Genomic DNA, 16,276 nt, shown 5'->3' with positions numbered 1-16,276 from the left:
CCCATGAGGGACAGTTTACAGGCTCAAACAGTGTTATTCATCAGCCAGATCGGGTTTGGCACACTTACCTGAACCTCTCTCCTCTTGTTCCTTTGCAGTTCAGCCAAAGGCCCTGCCTCTCAATGACATCACCATCAGTCCACCCACTGTTGACATCACTTCCAGCAAACACTGATGACATCACTTCCGGTACCCAGAATCACCCTTCATGCCCCATCAGTTCCTGTTCCAGCTGCCCTGACTCCACCTCTTCCTCCTATCCACCATATTTATAGAGCAGTCTCAACCTGGGAGTCAGTTCATTTGTAAACTCTGTTTATATACAGACATGTTCTTACCTTTTTGCTGATTTTTCAGTACACAGGGTGGCCATCCCCAAACCTTTTTCTGTCCAATGCCTAATTTTTTACCACAATACATAAAATATAGCATATTTTTGCCAACATAAAAAGGCAATTTTGCATCAGTGTCCATTTCTCTTGACGTAATCAAAGCGTTTTATTGCGCTCATATTGTAATAAGGGCACCTATAGTGAGACTGAAGCTGCTTTTGTTAACCATAAGCAGTGACATTCTACTAACACACAAGTCATCTGTGATGCCAAGATGAGACTGACAAATGCCTCACCTGAGTCAATCGATGCTTAATTTATTTTGAGGCAAAGTAGCTTTGGCAGACATGATGATACTGTCGTGGTGACTGGCTTGTTGGTAAGGTTACTGGCTTAGGTCACAATTTTTCATATGACATGTACTATTCATTTTAACAGCAATCATATCTTTAATGTACTCGGTAAGAACAGCTACCTCCTCAGATGCTGGTAACTTAAGCCTTTCCCTGACACCAAGAAAACAGAGAAGATGTGCTATAATGCTGTGCATTATCTTGTGTGCTCAGTTTCAGATTGCAGCCAAATACCTTTGATTGACTGCATCAGTCAATGAAGGTCTGCAACGTTGTGATTGCATATGTATAAGGCTGATTAGCATGCTTCATATAAGGGTGTTTCAGGGCAGCAACTAGGCATCGTTCAAATATATATACAAGATGATCGTGATTTATAAGGGTAAATTGCGAAGAAAAGTGTATACACCAGGTTTTATAAAACAGATTTTTTTTGGTATACACATTTTCCATCCATCCATCCATTTCCCAATCCGCTGAATCCGAACACAGGGTCACGGGGGTCTGCTGGAGCCAATCCCAGCCAACACAGGGCACAAGGCAGGAACCAATCCCGGGCAGGGTGCCAACCCACCGCAGGACACACACAAGCACATTTTCCAGTTTTTTGACGTAAGCATATTTACATGCTCAAATCCACACAAATTTTTATAAATGAGACCGCAGGTGTTTATATTTTTTCAACTCTGTCTTTGCTATATGTTCATCATCAATATACATTACTTTTTTTCTTTATCATAATAAATAATGTCTGGTCAGTTATGCATTTATTTCACAGTTTATGATTGGCATATCAAACATAATTGTAACTTGATCTTTTGTGATGGTCTTCTGTGGCTTATGTTTATACCATTTTTCTGACATTTGGTTGTTGATGTTGTCATAACATTGAATGTCCAGTCAGAGGTATTCTTCCAGTTTAGCAAAATAAGTCTGCATGCCAATAGTGTAGTAAAGGCAATCACAGTTTGTCCTTTTCCACTTTAAGCCCATCTGGAAGAACACCAAACACAGCTGTTAATGGGTTAGGAGGGATTGTGACACCAAGGCTGTCTGAAAGGCACTTAAAAATTTTTGTGCAGAATGATGTTAATTTGGTGCAGGCCCAAAATATGTGACCCAGTGAGGCTGGAACTTAATTGCATCGATCGCAGGTTGGATCTTGCCCTGGAAACAATTTGGACAGTTTTAAGCGAGACAGATGTGTTCGATATATAATTTTGAGTTGAATAATTGTCTGCTTTGCGCATATGGAGCTCAAGTGAATTCTCTGCATTGATACCTTCCACTCCTTTTCTGATATGTTGAGTGAGAGATCCTTTTCCCATTGTCCTCTTGGAATGTATTTTTTTTCAATGTCTGGGGGTTTTCATCACAAGGAGTTTTTTAGTGTTATGTTTGTCTTCTCTATTTATCATCTCTTCCAGTCAATTATTCTGAAATGATGCTGAATATACACTAAAGCAAATATATTTTGTTTTTGGAATTAAAGCTCTGTAATATTCTTTCAGGATTTGTTTCCTCAATTTTATCATGCTCAATCCAATCAATCCCCATCCCTCAGAATTTGTACAACTCTTGATTTAAATTGTGGGTGATGTCTTCTGGTTCAGGATGGATGTTTGAGCTTTCCTCTAATTTTCTTTTATTGATAGTGACCTTTAACCACTTATCCACCTGAAATTCTATTTGGATATGGTCACAGAACTCTTTAACGATTTTAACTGACTGCTCAAGCTTTTCATTGTCACTAGGAGGTAATTAATACTTTTTTTGTATTTATTGCATAGTTTATGTTTAATCAAAATGTTGTTCAGCAGTAACAAGTGAAGATAAAACTAGAACTCCCTGAAATATACCTCTCTTGACAGTCTGAATGAAACTCTGCACAGCGACTAGCTCTGTGTTAACTTATTGATTTTGGATGAAATTTCTTCAGCAGATGACTAAAATAATAATTTTGTATATTTCGCACAACATATTTGCTTTCAGCATTTAACTCTAGAATCACAAGTAAAGTCACATGCTGGATGTATCAGATTTGTTTCTATAGTTGAAGCACCACCAGGATGAAATACTGAGGCAGATATCAGAATCAAACTTATTAGACAGTACAAGAAAACTACATAAGATGAATCATACCAATGTGAAAAACATTGACATGGGTTCAACTGATAAAAGCATTTCTCTTGTAACACAGATTTCTAAGTCACTTTGAATACAACAGTCTGCTAAGTGAATACATGGAAATTTAATGAAAATATAAAACATACTAATATGAAATGCAGAAGCTCGACAGATCTAAGACATAGTAAACTGGTTGAACACTAGTCCACAACACATAAAGATATCAAAAGAGATTGTCAAAGATTGTTTTTCACTATAGAAAAATACAATGTTTGTATATTACATGCTTTAATTAGATGATTTAATGTGCAATAGTAACATTTTTCTATCTTTCTTTCTCACTGATGATTAAACATAATTGACATCTGTATAAAAAAAGTGAACATTTAGTTCTCTAAAGCGTGATGTGATTTCCATGCACAATATGTACGAGTAATTAAAGATTGATAACAAAGATATGATTGATTTGTGTATGTCCTAAAGATAACTGAAATAAAACAAGGCTCCAGAATGCAACACATTAAAAACTATTGAATTGTCTTCTATTATTTGACTTTGACAGCATCCATATAGCAATTCATGCATATTCTTGATTATCATAGTGCCTAATTGTGGCAACATGTTACATGATGGTTAAGAATTTCATTGTATTGTGTACATGTGATAGTACTGCTACCTTCGCTAATATAATATTCTCCGTCACTCAAATTAATAGTCACAGGTAGACTGAGTTTGTCCTCACAACATTGGGGAAAAGGCAGGAAACAATCATGGATAGGCCATCAGTTTATTAAAATCACCAGTCATCCGAAAAATGCATTGGATGTGAGATGAGTAGCAGAAGAAAAAGCTGCACAAGACATGCAGGTTCCATGCAGAAAATGACCAAGAGGGCATTTGAACCAAAGGCACTCGAATAATGAGGAAGCAGAGTAAACCACTGTGGTACCTTGTGCATACAAATACTGGTAATTCTGCTGTGTTAGTAATCATTTGCTCCTGCATTTCTCTACAGTGTCTTATTTTAGAATGTAACTATCATTTGGAACACTGCAGTTATCTTTAATTACACATCTAATCTTTGTTTTATATAATAACACATAAACAGTATGTAAAAATGTAGGAGAATGTATCCGTGGTATTCAGAAATAAATATGCATAACAAATGAAAATCACTACAGAGATGTTTTTGACGATAATCAGGCTTTTTAACTCATTACAGCTCATAACTTCCTAATGAAGGACATAATGTTAAGTCTGGGATTGACCTTACAGATACCTTTCATTATTTAAGTTATATCAAACCATCCTTTGTTTCAGGAGTTTAAACTCCTTCAATTGCAGTTTTGCTTCTTTGAGCTTATTCTATTATATTCTTCTCATCATATAGTGACCAGAACTGAACTCTGCATTTACAAGTGTACTGTTTAATCATAATCCAATAGACACATAATGTTATCTAAAAAATAATACATATAAATGCTACATGAGATAAAATGAGACAAACGCTGTGTTCAATGAGAATAAAGGAGGAAGAATAAATTAATGGGGGAAAAGTAATGGTTAAGGAGGAAGGAGGAGGAAGGAATAGATAAGGAGGAAACTTGCACATAAAAACGTGAAGCTGCCCTGGACACTACCATTTAAATTCTCTGCTACTGAAACCGAACAGAAAATAAAATTAAAGCAAACCAAACTAATTTAGGCAATAGCTGTAGAACTCTAGCACCTGAATGTTAACATGTAAAGGTTACATTTACTCGTGAAGCTGTATATGAAATCATCGCATTAATCTGCGTTAATAGACCCCTGTCGCCCTTGTAAGCTTTACCAGTTGCTATATGGGGTATCATTATGTTACTTTATGAGAGTTAAGAAGTTAAGAAGAATCAGCGAAAGCTGACTACCTGCATTCAGTGTGATATATTGAACAGATTTTGCATACGATCACCTTTCGAAATTATTTTTTGCCGGTATTCTTATAAACAGTTCCCAAAAAAACACTTTTTCACTACACCGGCACTTAAAAATGATTCTGCCCAGCGATTAGTAGTCAGTAAGAAAGTAACGTATTCCTCAAAATATTCCATACGATAAAATTCGACTGTGCTTTAAGCTATAATCACTGGATAAAACGGTCTGATATTTAATTATTTAATTTCACTGACTTAAGCGCAATAAAAAAAAAATCGTGGAAGTCGGCAGTGAGCAGAAGTGCGACGCTGCCGTGAAGTGGAGCCGTTTACTCCTCTCAGTCGGGGGGAGTGAGTTTTCACTTTACTGTACGAAACCTGCATTTTTTGATAGAACAACAGTTTGAAGCATTACTTCCTAAGGGACCCCATTCTAGATAAAACTTTAAATACACGTCCCCGATTATGTGGTAATGCTGTCAATCATATACACTGTAAACCGTTTTTATTGTGTTACTGCAGAAAGGGGAACTGCATGAAAACGAATACGGTAAGGTGCTCAACTGAAAATTATTAGAATAGTTTTTGTTGAAAAGGAAATGGACAATTTTCATAAACTTTGCTAATATACATACGTTTTTTTGATCTTTGCGAAGTATCCTTTCTGATTCCCATTGAATCTTGCAGATTATATTTAGTGGGTGCTAATGTGTGCAATTTTAGCACGTGTGCTAAAACCTTTTTTTGTCGCAAAATGGAAGTAATTAAATATAAATAAACAGTTTGTCTATTAATCAACCAAGTGGTAGCTGAATATATCAGAAAAAGTGGGCATAAAGATGTCAAAACGTACTTGCTGTACTAGGTCTTTTTTCCTCAAAATACTTTAATCATAAAAACACAACAAATATACATATAGATAGATAGATAGATAGATAGATAGATAGATAGATAGATAGATAGATAGATAGATAGATAGATAGATAGATAGATAGATAGATAGATAGATCTTTATTTTCTTTGTATTTTATTTTACCCGATTTACAATGAAAGCTGACTATATTTATGCAATCAATAATATTTTAGAGTTTTTAAAAATAATCAGTAAAAGCTAAAATATTAGAATCAGTAATAATAATAATAATAATGATAATAATAATAATAATAAACAGTAACAATATTTGTTCACTGGGGTAGATGGAATAACTTTAGAATTTAGAATTGCTGTATTTTCCTCCTAATAGTGTTGCAATATAGGAGTACACTATTGCTAATAAGACATAATTAGTAACGGCATGGTGCTATTAAATAAACTTAAAGTTATACTTTATACGGCAAAAATATATACACAGATTCATTAATTTAATTATTAAGTACTCATGTCAAGATTTTATAGACAGACTATGTTTTGGCCAGGTCACCGCCATATTTCATACTCAGGTCTTAAACGTTCATTTTGGAATAAGTAATATTATTTAAAAATGTTTGTGTATTGCTATTACTGTCAAAATAAATGATCATATATAGCACTTTTGAATTCTTATGATAAGCTGTAGCAACAGCTGCAGCATCTTTTTTTATGACCGAGCAAAATGTTTTCAGCCTTATCAATTTGTTATTTTTCGTAACAGTATGCTTTATTTATTTTTAGAAGAAAAAAGCAATTAACTCTTAAGTGTTGGCAATAAAAGCAAAAAGTATTCAGTGTTCCATGTGAGTATTTTATTGTCTTCCTTAGAATAACATATTATTAGGACTTTCTCTTTTAGATAACGCAAAACTGAATGTTGGTGACTAAGCTGCATTCTATTCTTGCTGGCCTGAATCTCTGTAATTTTCAGTTATTTATTTACTGCGCGGCACATTATAATATGTGGTACAGTAAAAGTCCCTGTATTATGACAACCTAGCGTTTCTACATGAGTCGGAAATCTGAACGCTTTACATGCAAGTGATTCCTAGCTGAATTCTAAAAGTCACTTTCAATAAATATCTTTTATTAATTTCATCATTTCAGTTCTAAAATTCGACATTTTAAGATAGATAGATAGATAGATAGATAGATAGATAGATAGATAGATAGATAGATAGATAGATAGATAGATAGATATTAGTGTGAATATTGAATACAAGTACTAGAAGAATTTAACTGTGGCAAAACTAAAAACAAACAAAAAAAACCTAATAGAAAAAGAACGGACATTCTGATAACAGTACTGAAGTATCACTAACATCGACCCAAAGCCAGCTGTGTCCTCCTTACTTGGTATTAAATGGTGTCAGAATGTCAACATTTTATTGTAGAGCTACAGCGTATTTATAAAACTTACCATAGACCATAAAATAAAAATATTAATCTGACGTTTGATACAATTAATATGAAAACGGAAATGTAAAATTTAAAAAGTATTTTCTTATTTGTATTATTTACAATTTGTTGATGATTTGCCATCTTTAGTCAAGAGAGATTTGTATAACAAGTATAACATGTTAGAGATGTACAGATCCAGAGTAATCATTCTCACTTACCTATGATGTGAAAAAAATAAAAACATTGAAAGAAGACTGTTGCTCCTTCCGGGATTGCCTCCGATTTCGCGACTGTTTTTGCCGGGTAACCTTTAGCCCCTTCCCTGTACCGGTACCGTCCACAAATTGGATTAATGGATGAATTCATATAAAGAAAATGGCTCTCCGTATTTAAATTGTGGTAGGCCCATATTAATTTTTTTCTCCTCAGTATATTGTTCGAAAGTATCGTGCTAAATGAAAACTTGTATTCTTACATGCGTTTTATAAAATTCTATCTTGCAAGCTATCAATCTAGATAGATAGATAGATAGATAGATAGATAGATAGATAGATAGATAGATAGATAGATAGATAGATAGATAGATAGATAGATAGATAGTGTGTGTGTGTGTGTGACTTTTTACCTGCAATGTGCTTTATCTTATAGTCTCTCAGTAAAGTATACCACGCACCTTGGCTGCAATAAATGTTATACAGAACATTTATTGTGTGAGGTGAAACTCTAAAATAATTTGGTAATTGATAAAATGCAGAATATTGCAAAGGTGTGTTTCAAATTCCAAGAATCTTTATAGAGATTAACTTTATTAAGCTGTATTATTTTTTTGCGTTTAACCTGCCTTTTGTACTTTGTCTTTGATTTTCATAAAATTACCTTAGTGTTTATTGTGCATTTGACTTGATTTATGACAAGCAAATTAAGAAATCTGTAGCATATAGTTCTTGGTTATTCTTAATCACAGTGATCGCTTTACATGCCATTCTCATCATTTTCTCTATGAGCTGTCAGTAACCAATGTTTCCTCGATAAAATGAAAACATATGTTTGTCCTCAAAACCAAATAAAAACAGCGCCAACACCAAATTAAGCTGTATCACCAAAATGCAGAAATAACACGATTTTGGCGTCTGTGGATAACTTGTGTTCCCTCACATAAATATTTAAATCGTCTTTAAGCTGAAGTGCTTAACGAATGACATTGATACAAACCGTTTCAGAAACCAACCACATGGTGATTCTTAGCAATTACGATCTTTGTCGTGTTTGTAATCAGTAAGGGTACATTCAGAAATTAAAGAGTTAACGAAGTCTGATGTAAGCAGACTGTGAGAAATGTTCCCCTTGCAGCCATGCACTAGACATTAAACTTTTTCAGGACAATTGGTTAAGTAGAGTTAACTGTTGCCTATTCTCCCTGAGGTAGCTTCCTTTTTGATCCTGCCGAGCCTGGCGCCTTCCAAAACATAACTTGTCTGCCTTATTAAATGCTTCGACTTACGCCGAAGGATTGACTGCCGCTTTCCAGCTGAAGCTCTAGCAACCTTAAAGGGCCAATGCAAGTATGAAAACAAAAATGAGCTTATACGTCTATTCCTTAATAAAAGATAGATAGATAGATAGATAGATAGATAGATAGATAGATAGATAGATAGATAGATAGATAGATAGATAGATAGATAGATAGATAGATAGATAGATAGCGAAATCACTTTGACGGCTATATAAACATACATTATAATCAGGCAATATAATCAAATAACGTCAAATGTGTTTATGTCTTTATTTACTCGGATGTCCCTTTTACCATTTGTTTCAAAAATCAAAAACGTATCTGCCTCACTGTATGGTTTCAATAAAAGTTCTGCTAATGAGTAAAGGGACTCTTTCTAAAACGTCTGTCCTACTGGTTAATTGCGCTAAAATTGCTCTAGTGGCTCTGTGCTCCTAAGAGATTACAGCCCTAGAGCTATCAATAAACTTCCACAGCAAGACATCTATGATTAACTACTTATTTCTTTCAAAATCTTTTTAGTTGCCTTTGAGATGCTGCGTGACCAATAAGAGTCGAGGCTTGTCACGTCACGGTGCCAAAGTTCTGTTTTGATTGGATGGCGGCGAGATGAAGGGAAAGTTAGAGAACTTTTATAGCCGCAAGCAGGACAGATAAGTCTCAAAGTTAAGAGAGCATTTTAACAACGCGGACAACTGTTACACTGCGGAAGTGGGTGCATGCAGGGAACAAAACACAAGTGATTATTTAAAGTGTATGGCACCTTACTCCTGTACCATGAATCCTGTACAAGGGCCACTGTCCCACGAGGTAACACAACACAAAAAGGAAGAGTCGGACAAGGAAGACGTCCACTTAAAAGACGGAAAAGGATGTAAAAGTAAGCTTTCCAGTCACCCGTTCAGCGTGGAAGCTCTTATTTCGGACAGAACGCCTTGCAGGACTCACTGTATATCCTCAGAGAGACGTGTGATTTCATCTAAGCCTCCTGCTGACCACCCGAAGGAGCAGTCTCCGAGGACACTTTATGCAGAAAAATGTATTTCACCGGAGAGCTTTCCACATTTAATTGACTCTTCCAAAAATGAACCAGAAGATGATAATGACAAGGATCAGAATAATTGGTTTCAGAATTCTACTTACTCAACTCCGCCCAGTAAGTACGGTTTATCTTTGATAATAAAATATGTGCTTTCAGTTAACTGTTGCAGCTGCTTATCAGAGCGTATCGTGTCATCGCGACCGCAGTTTATTATGAGGCCTTGCTATTGTTCTAGCAAAATATCTTTAATCGGTGTTACATTGCCAAAAACATTTGCATTCTGCATATATAAAACACAAGTTGTGCAGTTAAGGCAAGTGAATTATGACCAGTTTTTTTTGTGAAAACCTATCGATGTTTTAATGATACTTATTATATACGTAAACCTTTATTATACTAATACAATTAAAAATGTCATTTGACATCTTTTCCTGTAATTAGCACATGAATTAATCCTTTATTGAATAATAAGGCATTACAACATTTTTAATAAGAAATAATACAGTGTAACAGATAAACACTCACTATATCCTAATTATAACATATTGGGCGTACTTATTAATGTAAAGCGTCTTAGATATTGGCATATACGGGCTCAGACCTATGCCTTATTGTTTATAAAGACACCTGGAGAAATACTTTTTTGCCGAATTTACACGAAACTGTTACATTATTTTATTTTAACAATAAATGGGTACTTTTACAAAGTACACGTTAACACAAAATAGAAACAATCTTACTAAGGCTGGAGAACTGGGTGCATGCGTTTTACATGGATGTGCTTCGCTGTTATGTCACTGTTTATAAGTTTCATGGATCAAAATAACGGTACAATGTGCCGTTCAATAAAACTCAGGGTACCACCTGCAACTTAATGACATTATATTTCAAATGTTTAAATATAATTACAATAATTTTCCTGAGTAAAACATTTCACAAAACAAAAGAACAATAGCAATACAGTTAAAATAACATAGTATATAAAACTCAGATGACAGCATGGAGGAAGTATATAAAAGAAGAAAACGCTGTCAGAATGTGTTGGTAGTTACTGTGGTTTCATGTGCTTACTGAAAATATAAACACACACGCACACACAGATATATATATATACTGTATATATAAAATGGTATTTATGTTTTTTTTTTTTTTTTTGCTGGACTGTTAAGCCTGCATAAATATCCTCACTACGCAGTTCATTTAAAACGGACAAAAGTAGAAAAAACATGCATATCTTCATATATAAGTTTAAATAATAAATGAGTTTGTGAAAATGATTACAGAGACATTTTCAATTCGCTCTTAAATGTAGATGATTTTACAAAAATGGGGCACAACAAAACAACGCAATGTGTGCAACATTAGAATCCTTCAGTAAGGATATTTATTAATGTCATTTGAGTTCACGCATCTCTTCTTTTCAAGTCTCCATAGATGTTGGTTTCTCCTAAAGAAATATGCATGTAAAGTGAACACGATTTTACTTTTTAATTTGCTTTATGGTTCCTGCAGTTTATTTTCTTGAGCTGCAGGATTTGTTTAAAATAATAAGATAAAATGTGTTTGTGAACTGATGTACAGTATATGTATTTCTCAAAAGAAAAAAAAAGTAACACTTTAGTTTAGGTACTGCAAAAATGCATCCGTGACTCATTTACTCTTATGGAAGAAGACCTCAAAAAGGCTTCTTTTGGCGATTATAACCCTCACAAAGCCTTAGTAAAGTGACTGTTCATCTGTGCGATGCGGCCTAGTAAAATAACTTCACTTTGGAACGGTCAGTGGGCCTTAAATAAGACCTCTCTCTCTTGATATTGCACACTTCAGTATAACACTTGTGGCTGCTTTGTATTCGTAAGTCATTTTACCAGCTTATCAACTGTCACACCGCAGAAGTATGAAAAGCCACTTCACTGGTGCCACCTTGTAAGTGTTACGAACTCGAAAAGAAACATTTGTTAAGGTCTTGGTACGTGACAGTAAATGAGTAATAAATGCATTTTTACAGTACCTAAACAAAAATGTGAAAATAGCGTCTTGCAGGCTATGTTCATGTACTCCGAACTGGCTCAGAAATAACGTTTAACAGAACGGCACATAGTGATACACTTGTTGTTTATATGGTGCGTTAGTGATGTTGTGCAGTTATTGTTGGAGTAAAACAGAGTTTAGACATTCATCCAGATCATCTCTCTCTCTCTTGATCCTTGTAACGCAGGACACTCCAGCCCTCCTCCATGCACGCTAAGGAAGCACAAGAACAACAGGAAGCCACGGACCCCGTTCACCACCTCACAGCTGCTGGCACTGGAGAGAAAATTTCGGCAGAAACAGTACCTCTCCATTGCAGAAAGAGCCGAGTTCTCCAACTCTCTGAATCTTACCGAAACACAAGTTAAAATCTGGTTTCAGAACAGGAGAGCGAAAGCCAAGAGACTCCAAGAAGCTGAACTTGAAAAACTGAAGCTGGCAACTAAACCGCTGCTGCCGTCTTTTGCGTTTCCTTTCCCGCTCGGTGCACAATTGGGTTCCCCTTCGCTTTACGGACCTTCCGGCTCTTTACCCAGGCCGGCTCTGCCTATGCCGGGGCTCTTCAGCGCTCCGGTCACATATGGGATGTACTACTTATCATAAACCATTTATGTGGGACACCGAGGCTGTATACAGACAGTACATCGTCATGCAAAGGTGCTCGAAAGTTTAGCCAGATTGGCAACGAAAGGAAAACTTCACTTCACTACTCTGCAAAAAAAATAAAAAATAAATAAAATAAAATAAAACAAAATAACTGACTTGTATAAAGTATTTACCTACATAGAGCAGACATTCTTGAAGTGTGACTGAACAGCAGCACTATTATTGGACGAGTAAAAATGTTACGTTTTAGATACAGGTCTTCGGCATGTTGTAGGGAGTTGCTATTGATACTGTACATGGCTGGCAAGGAATTCGCCGTTGAGAAAAAAAAAGTCACCAGGTTGGCATACGACATATATGACAATCCGAAAGTAAGCACGAAGCACAACACTGTGGCACTTCAACATGATTGCCAGGCCTGCTAAAATCCCGTGCATCAAGGTGGTGCTGGAAAAATTCGTTTGGACCTAATTAACGGATTAACGATCAATTAAGACTCTGACAAATGAATTTACGAGAGCCTTGAGTCGGAAAAGTACATTGATGTATTTCAGCGGCAGATTGGGAATTCAGTTAAATAGCCTTTTAACGTTCTATCCGTTTGGATCAATATTTATGTGCATATAATTCACCTAAAATGTAAGATATACCATTTAATTGAATTCCCACTTAAATCTGACAAGTGAACAAAAGTATCGGTACGTATGCCGAACACCGTGTCCTGTTGCATTTTAAAGTGAATGTAACAGCGCAAAGGTACTTAAATCAGTAAACTTTATAAGTTACGTGGTTCTGATCCAAAACATTTGTTGTAACTGATGTCTGGGTAGATTTTAAAGGGATCTGACTTTCATGAACAGAGCTCTTAGAAATAATGTAAAGCACTAGTCAAAAGTGAAATTGTCGACTCCTCTTCAGCTGGAGAACGAAGGTACATTAACAAAGTGTGTATGTTCATTAAAAAGGATTGGCAAATTGAGTTGTTATTTGAAATTTAGACTATCAAAGTTTTCTGCGACCACTGTTACATATAAATCTGAATTACCGATATTTAAATGTTATATATATATAAATATATAAATGTGTGTTAAATGTGTTTACATTTCTGCAATAAATGTACATATTTTATTTGTACATATTAAGTTAGAATAAAATTGAATTGCCTTATTTTGTACAAAATATTCAATAAAAACTTTTAATTTACTTTAAAATTGTTGAAGACTGTGTTTTTTTTCATTTTGTTTTGTTTTTCTAACGGCCCATACCTATTTTGGAGGCAAATCAATATCTTTCATTCACTGATATACCTTCATTCGTTTTTAAGGAAATTTTAAAAGGGGAATAGTTGGTTTTAAAAAAAGGACGTTTCGCTAATAAATTAATGAAACCCATGATGTAATAATTCGCTTTCAGATAAGTATTTAATGTTGATTCAGTTTTATGTGCATACATAAAAATACACATAAGAGTAGAATTTACATTGTACATATTTTTATTATTTTACATATAATACGGTACACCTTTCAGACTTATTTATTACATGTATCTTATATCAGATCGTAAAGCTGTAGTCAGATACAATTAAAATTTGAATTTAAATTAAAAATTGCCACATATAGGGTGTACTTATTCAATGCATATTTTGAACATCGATCACTTTATTCTGAATGTTCGATTGTTCTGTATAGAGACTCCTTGCTAATACTAAGTTACATTAAAGTGAATTCTAACGTGCGGTAATTATTTCGGGTGTAGATGCTAAGTTACTGTCGGACCGAGTGTTGTTTGCTAGTCGCGGGATGGATGTACTAACTGTGACATGAAATGCGTTGTTGTATTCTGCTAAAAATACGAGCAATAATTTCATTTTAATATTTTAGCAGATTAAGAGCTACACATTTGCCTTGCCAGTACTAAGGTGCGTTCTGCAATACCATATGCTTATTGGTATTACATATACCGTATAAATGTCTTGTCTATAACATACAGATACAAATTTACTTAAAAATCTATATTCATATATGAGTGTACCCAACAGATTAACCTTTGCTCGGTTTACTCAGATTTCAGAATGCGCCTTTTAATACTTGATATTAAAAAATGTAATTTGTCCGAGTTTGTCGCGGTGAGCGGGTACGTATTCTAGCAGGCATGGGCGCAAGACAGGTACCAGTGCTGGACCGGCCAACATCCTGTTGCAGGGGGCACTCACGCTCTTGACACCCTTACTCAAACGGTGCTAAAGTACTGTTGCTAGTTAACCTAACATCCCCGAATGGATTTTTTTCACTGTTACCGTTTGCATTTGCACATACAGTTTTTGTAAATGTAAGCAACCTGAAACTGAGAAAAAAAGGTTAAGGCTAACATACGCTTTTCCACAAAATTGAATAAACAATAATTCTTAGATCCTCCCGAAAATAGGACGGTCTTAGCATCCTAATTTGAAGAGCTACAGTGGAGGCGCCCTGTCGACAGGAATCATTGTAAATACTGCAGCGCCATCGTGTGGACATCCCATGGACTTCAGTTGACTGCCGATGTCGAATTCTTTCCAGTTCGATTAAAACAGAATTTCATACTCGTCAGGCCATCCATTGTTTCTGTACCTTTAGTATTATCCTTTTCATCCTAAACATCACAATGTTGCTTCTCTAGCGGGTTTTCATTCCTGATGTGTACTTGCACGGCCTGAACGGTTATTCCTTTTTGCTTTACAAGAGATGCATTTCTTCACATTTAAAATGACTCAAGGGAAAATAACAAACATTATAAAAAGCTTTTCTATAGTGAGCGCCATCCCAAAACGCCGTGAAGGTACATAACGGTAGTACTCTTTATGTCCATACATTATTGCAGCCTCCATATTCAAAAGTATATGAACTTTTTTCCCCCCAGATTACTACTTCTTTTTATGTATTACTAAAACTCGAAACATATGGGCACCGTTATATATTATCTATGAGCAGTTTAAAACGAGGAAGCCAATGATTTTCCTCTGTACGTACTGCAGCAAGCCCCAAAAGAGACCTATTATATAGTACGAGAGTGAGTGTGAGAGTTCAACAGAAATTAAAAATCAACCTAAAATGCGTAATTCAGTCATAAAAGTGCCGCAGATAAGCATGTCTGGACTAAAGTTTTTACAAACATATTTTATGAAAAATGGCGCAAATAAGGAAAGAACTGGGATGAGCTCAGACTGCTTTTAGATATTTCATTGACAAAGATGATGATGGCTGAAAAAATGTTTGGCAGGAGGATCATTTCAGTGGCTTGAGAAAACAAGGGCAGGCTGGGTGAGAACATGCAGCAAAAGCCAAAGAAAGACAAAGTGGAAGGAGGTAGTACCAGTGATTCTGAACCTTTTTTGAGTCACGGACCCCTTTAAGAATCTGATGAAAGCTATGGACCCCATTCCCCAGAAATATTCACATAAACGCAACTTTGCATGCAATGAATATAATGCACTTTATTTATAGAGGTTTGACTGCATGTCTCATACATATATGACATACACGAAGTATTAATAAACTTTAAAGTAAACAATTTAAAAAAAAAACTTATGCAAAAAGTAATGGCCACTCATTATAATTATGAAATACTATCCTCTTGTGCAAATTAAAACAGATCTACTACTACTACTCCTACATCTATTCTAACTCAACACTAACAGGCTGCACAGTATCGTGAATATAAATGTTAATTTTTATCTGACCCTCACAGACCCCCTGATACCCATCCATGGAGCCCCTAGGGTTCCACGTTCCTCAGGTTAAGAACCCCTGCAAAAGAGGAATGCATTTTGCCTTTAAATATAACAAACAGAATGGGAAAATGAAGGAAAGACATCAGGGACAACCAGTAACTTGGGTAAACTTAAACAAAAATTGTTACTAAATTGATCGTTGAGGTTCTGTCATACATGTTCGTATTAAAAACGTATTTGCAATGTAGATATCAATACTTGTAAACTTCAATTTTGACTTTAACAATCACTTGAGTATTCACTGCACATTAACTACTGCTACTGCCTGCAAATCCTAAA

At 35.2% G+C, this 16,276-nt stretch overlaps 1 protein-coding gene across 1 annotated transcript; it reads left to right on the top strand.

Annotated features, from left to right (window-relative positions):
* The first annotated feature begins 9,192 nt into the window (after positions 1-9,192).
* On the top strand, positions 9,193-12,379 carry msx3 (muscle segment homeobox 3). The gene is made up of 2 exons (XM_028795599.2): positions 9,193-9,705; positions 11,810-12,379. The coding sequence occupies exons 1-2, from the start codon at positions 9,306-9,308 to the stop codon at positions 12,223-12,225; spliced, it is 816 nt and encodes a 271-aa protein (XP_028651432.1). The 5' UTR covers positions 9,193-9,305; the 3' UTR covers positions 12,226-12,379.
* The last annotated feature ends 3,897 nt before the right edge of the window (positions 12,380-16,276 follow it).

This window comes from Erpetoichthys calabaricus, chromosome 2 (assembly GCF_900747795.2).
Source record: "Erpetoichthys calabaricus chromosome 2, fErpCal1.3, whole genome shotgun sequence".
Lineage (NCBI taxonomy): Eukaryota > Metazoa > Chordata > Cladistia > Polypteriformes > Polypteridae > Erpetoichthys > Erpetoichthys calabaricus.
The sequence above is the reverse complement of the archived record's forward strand: the minus strand, read 5'-3'. Positions and strand labels throughout refer to the sequence as shown.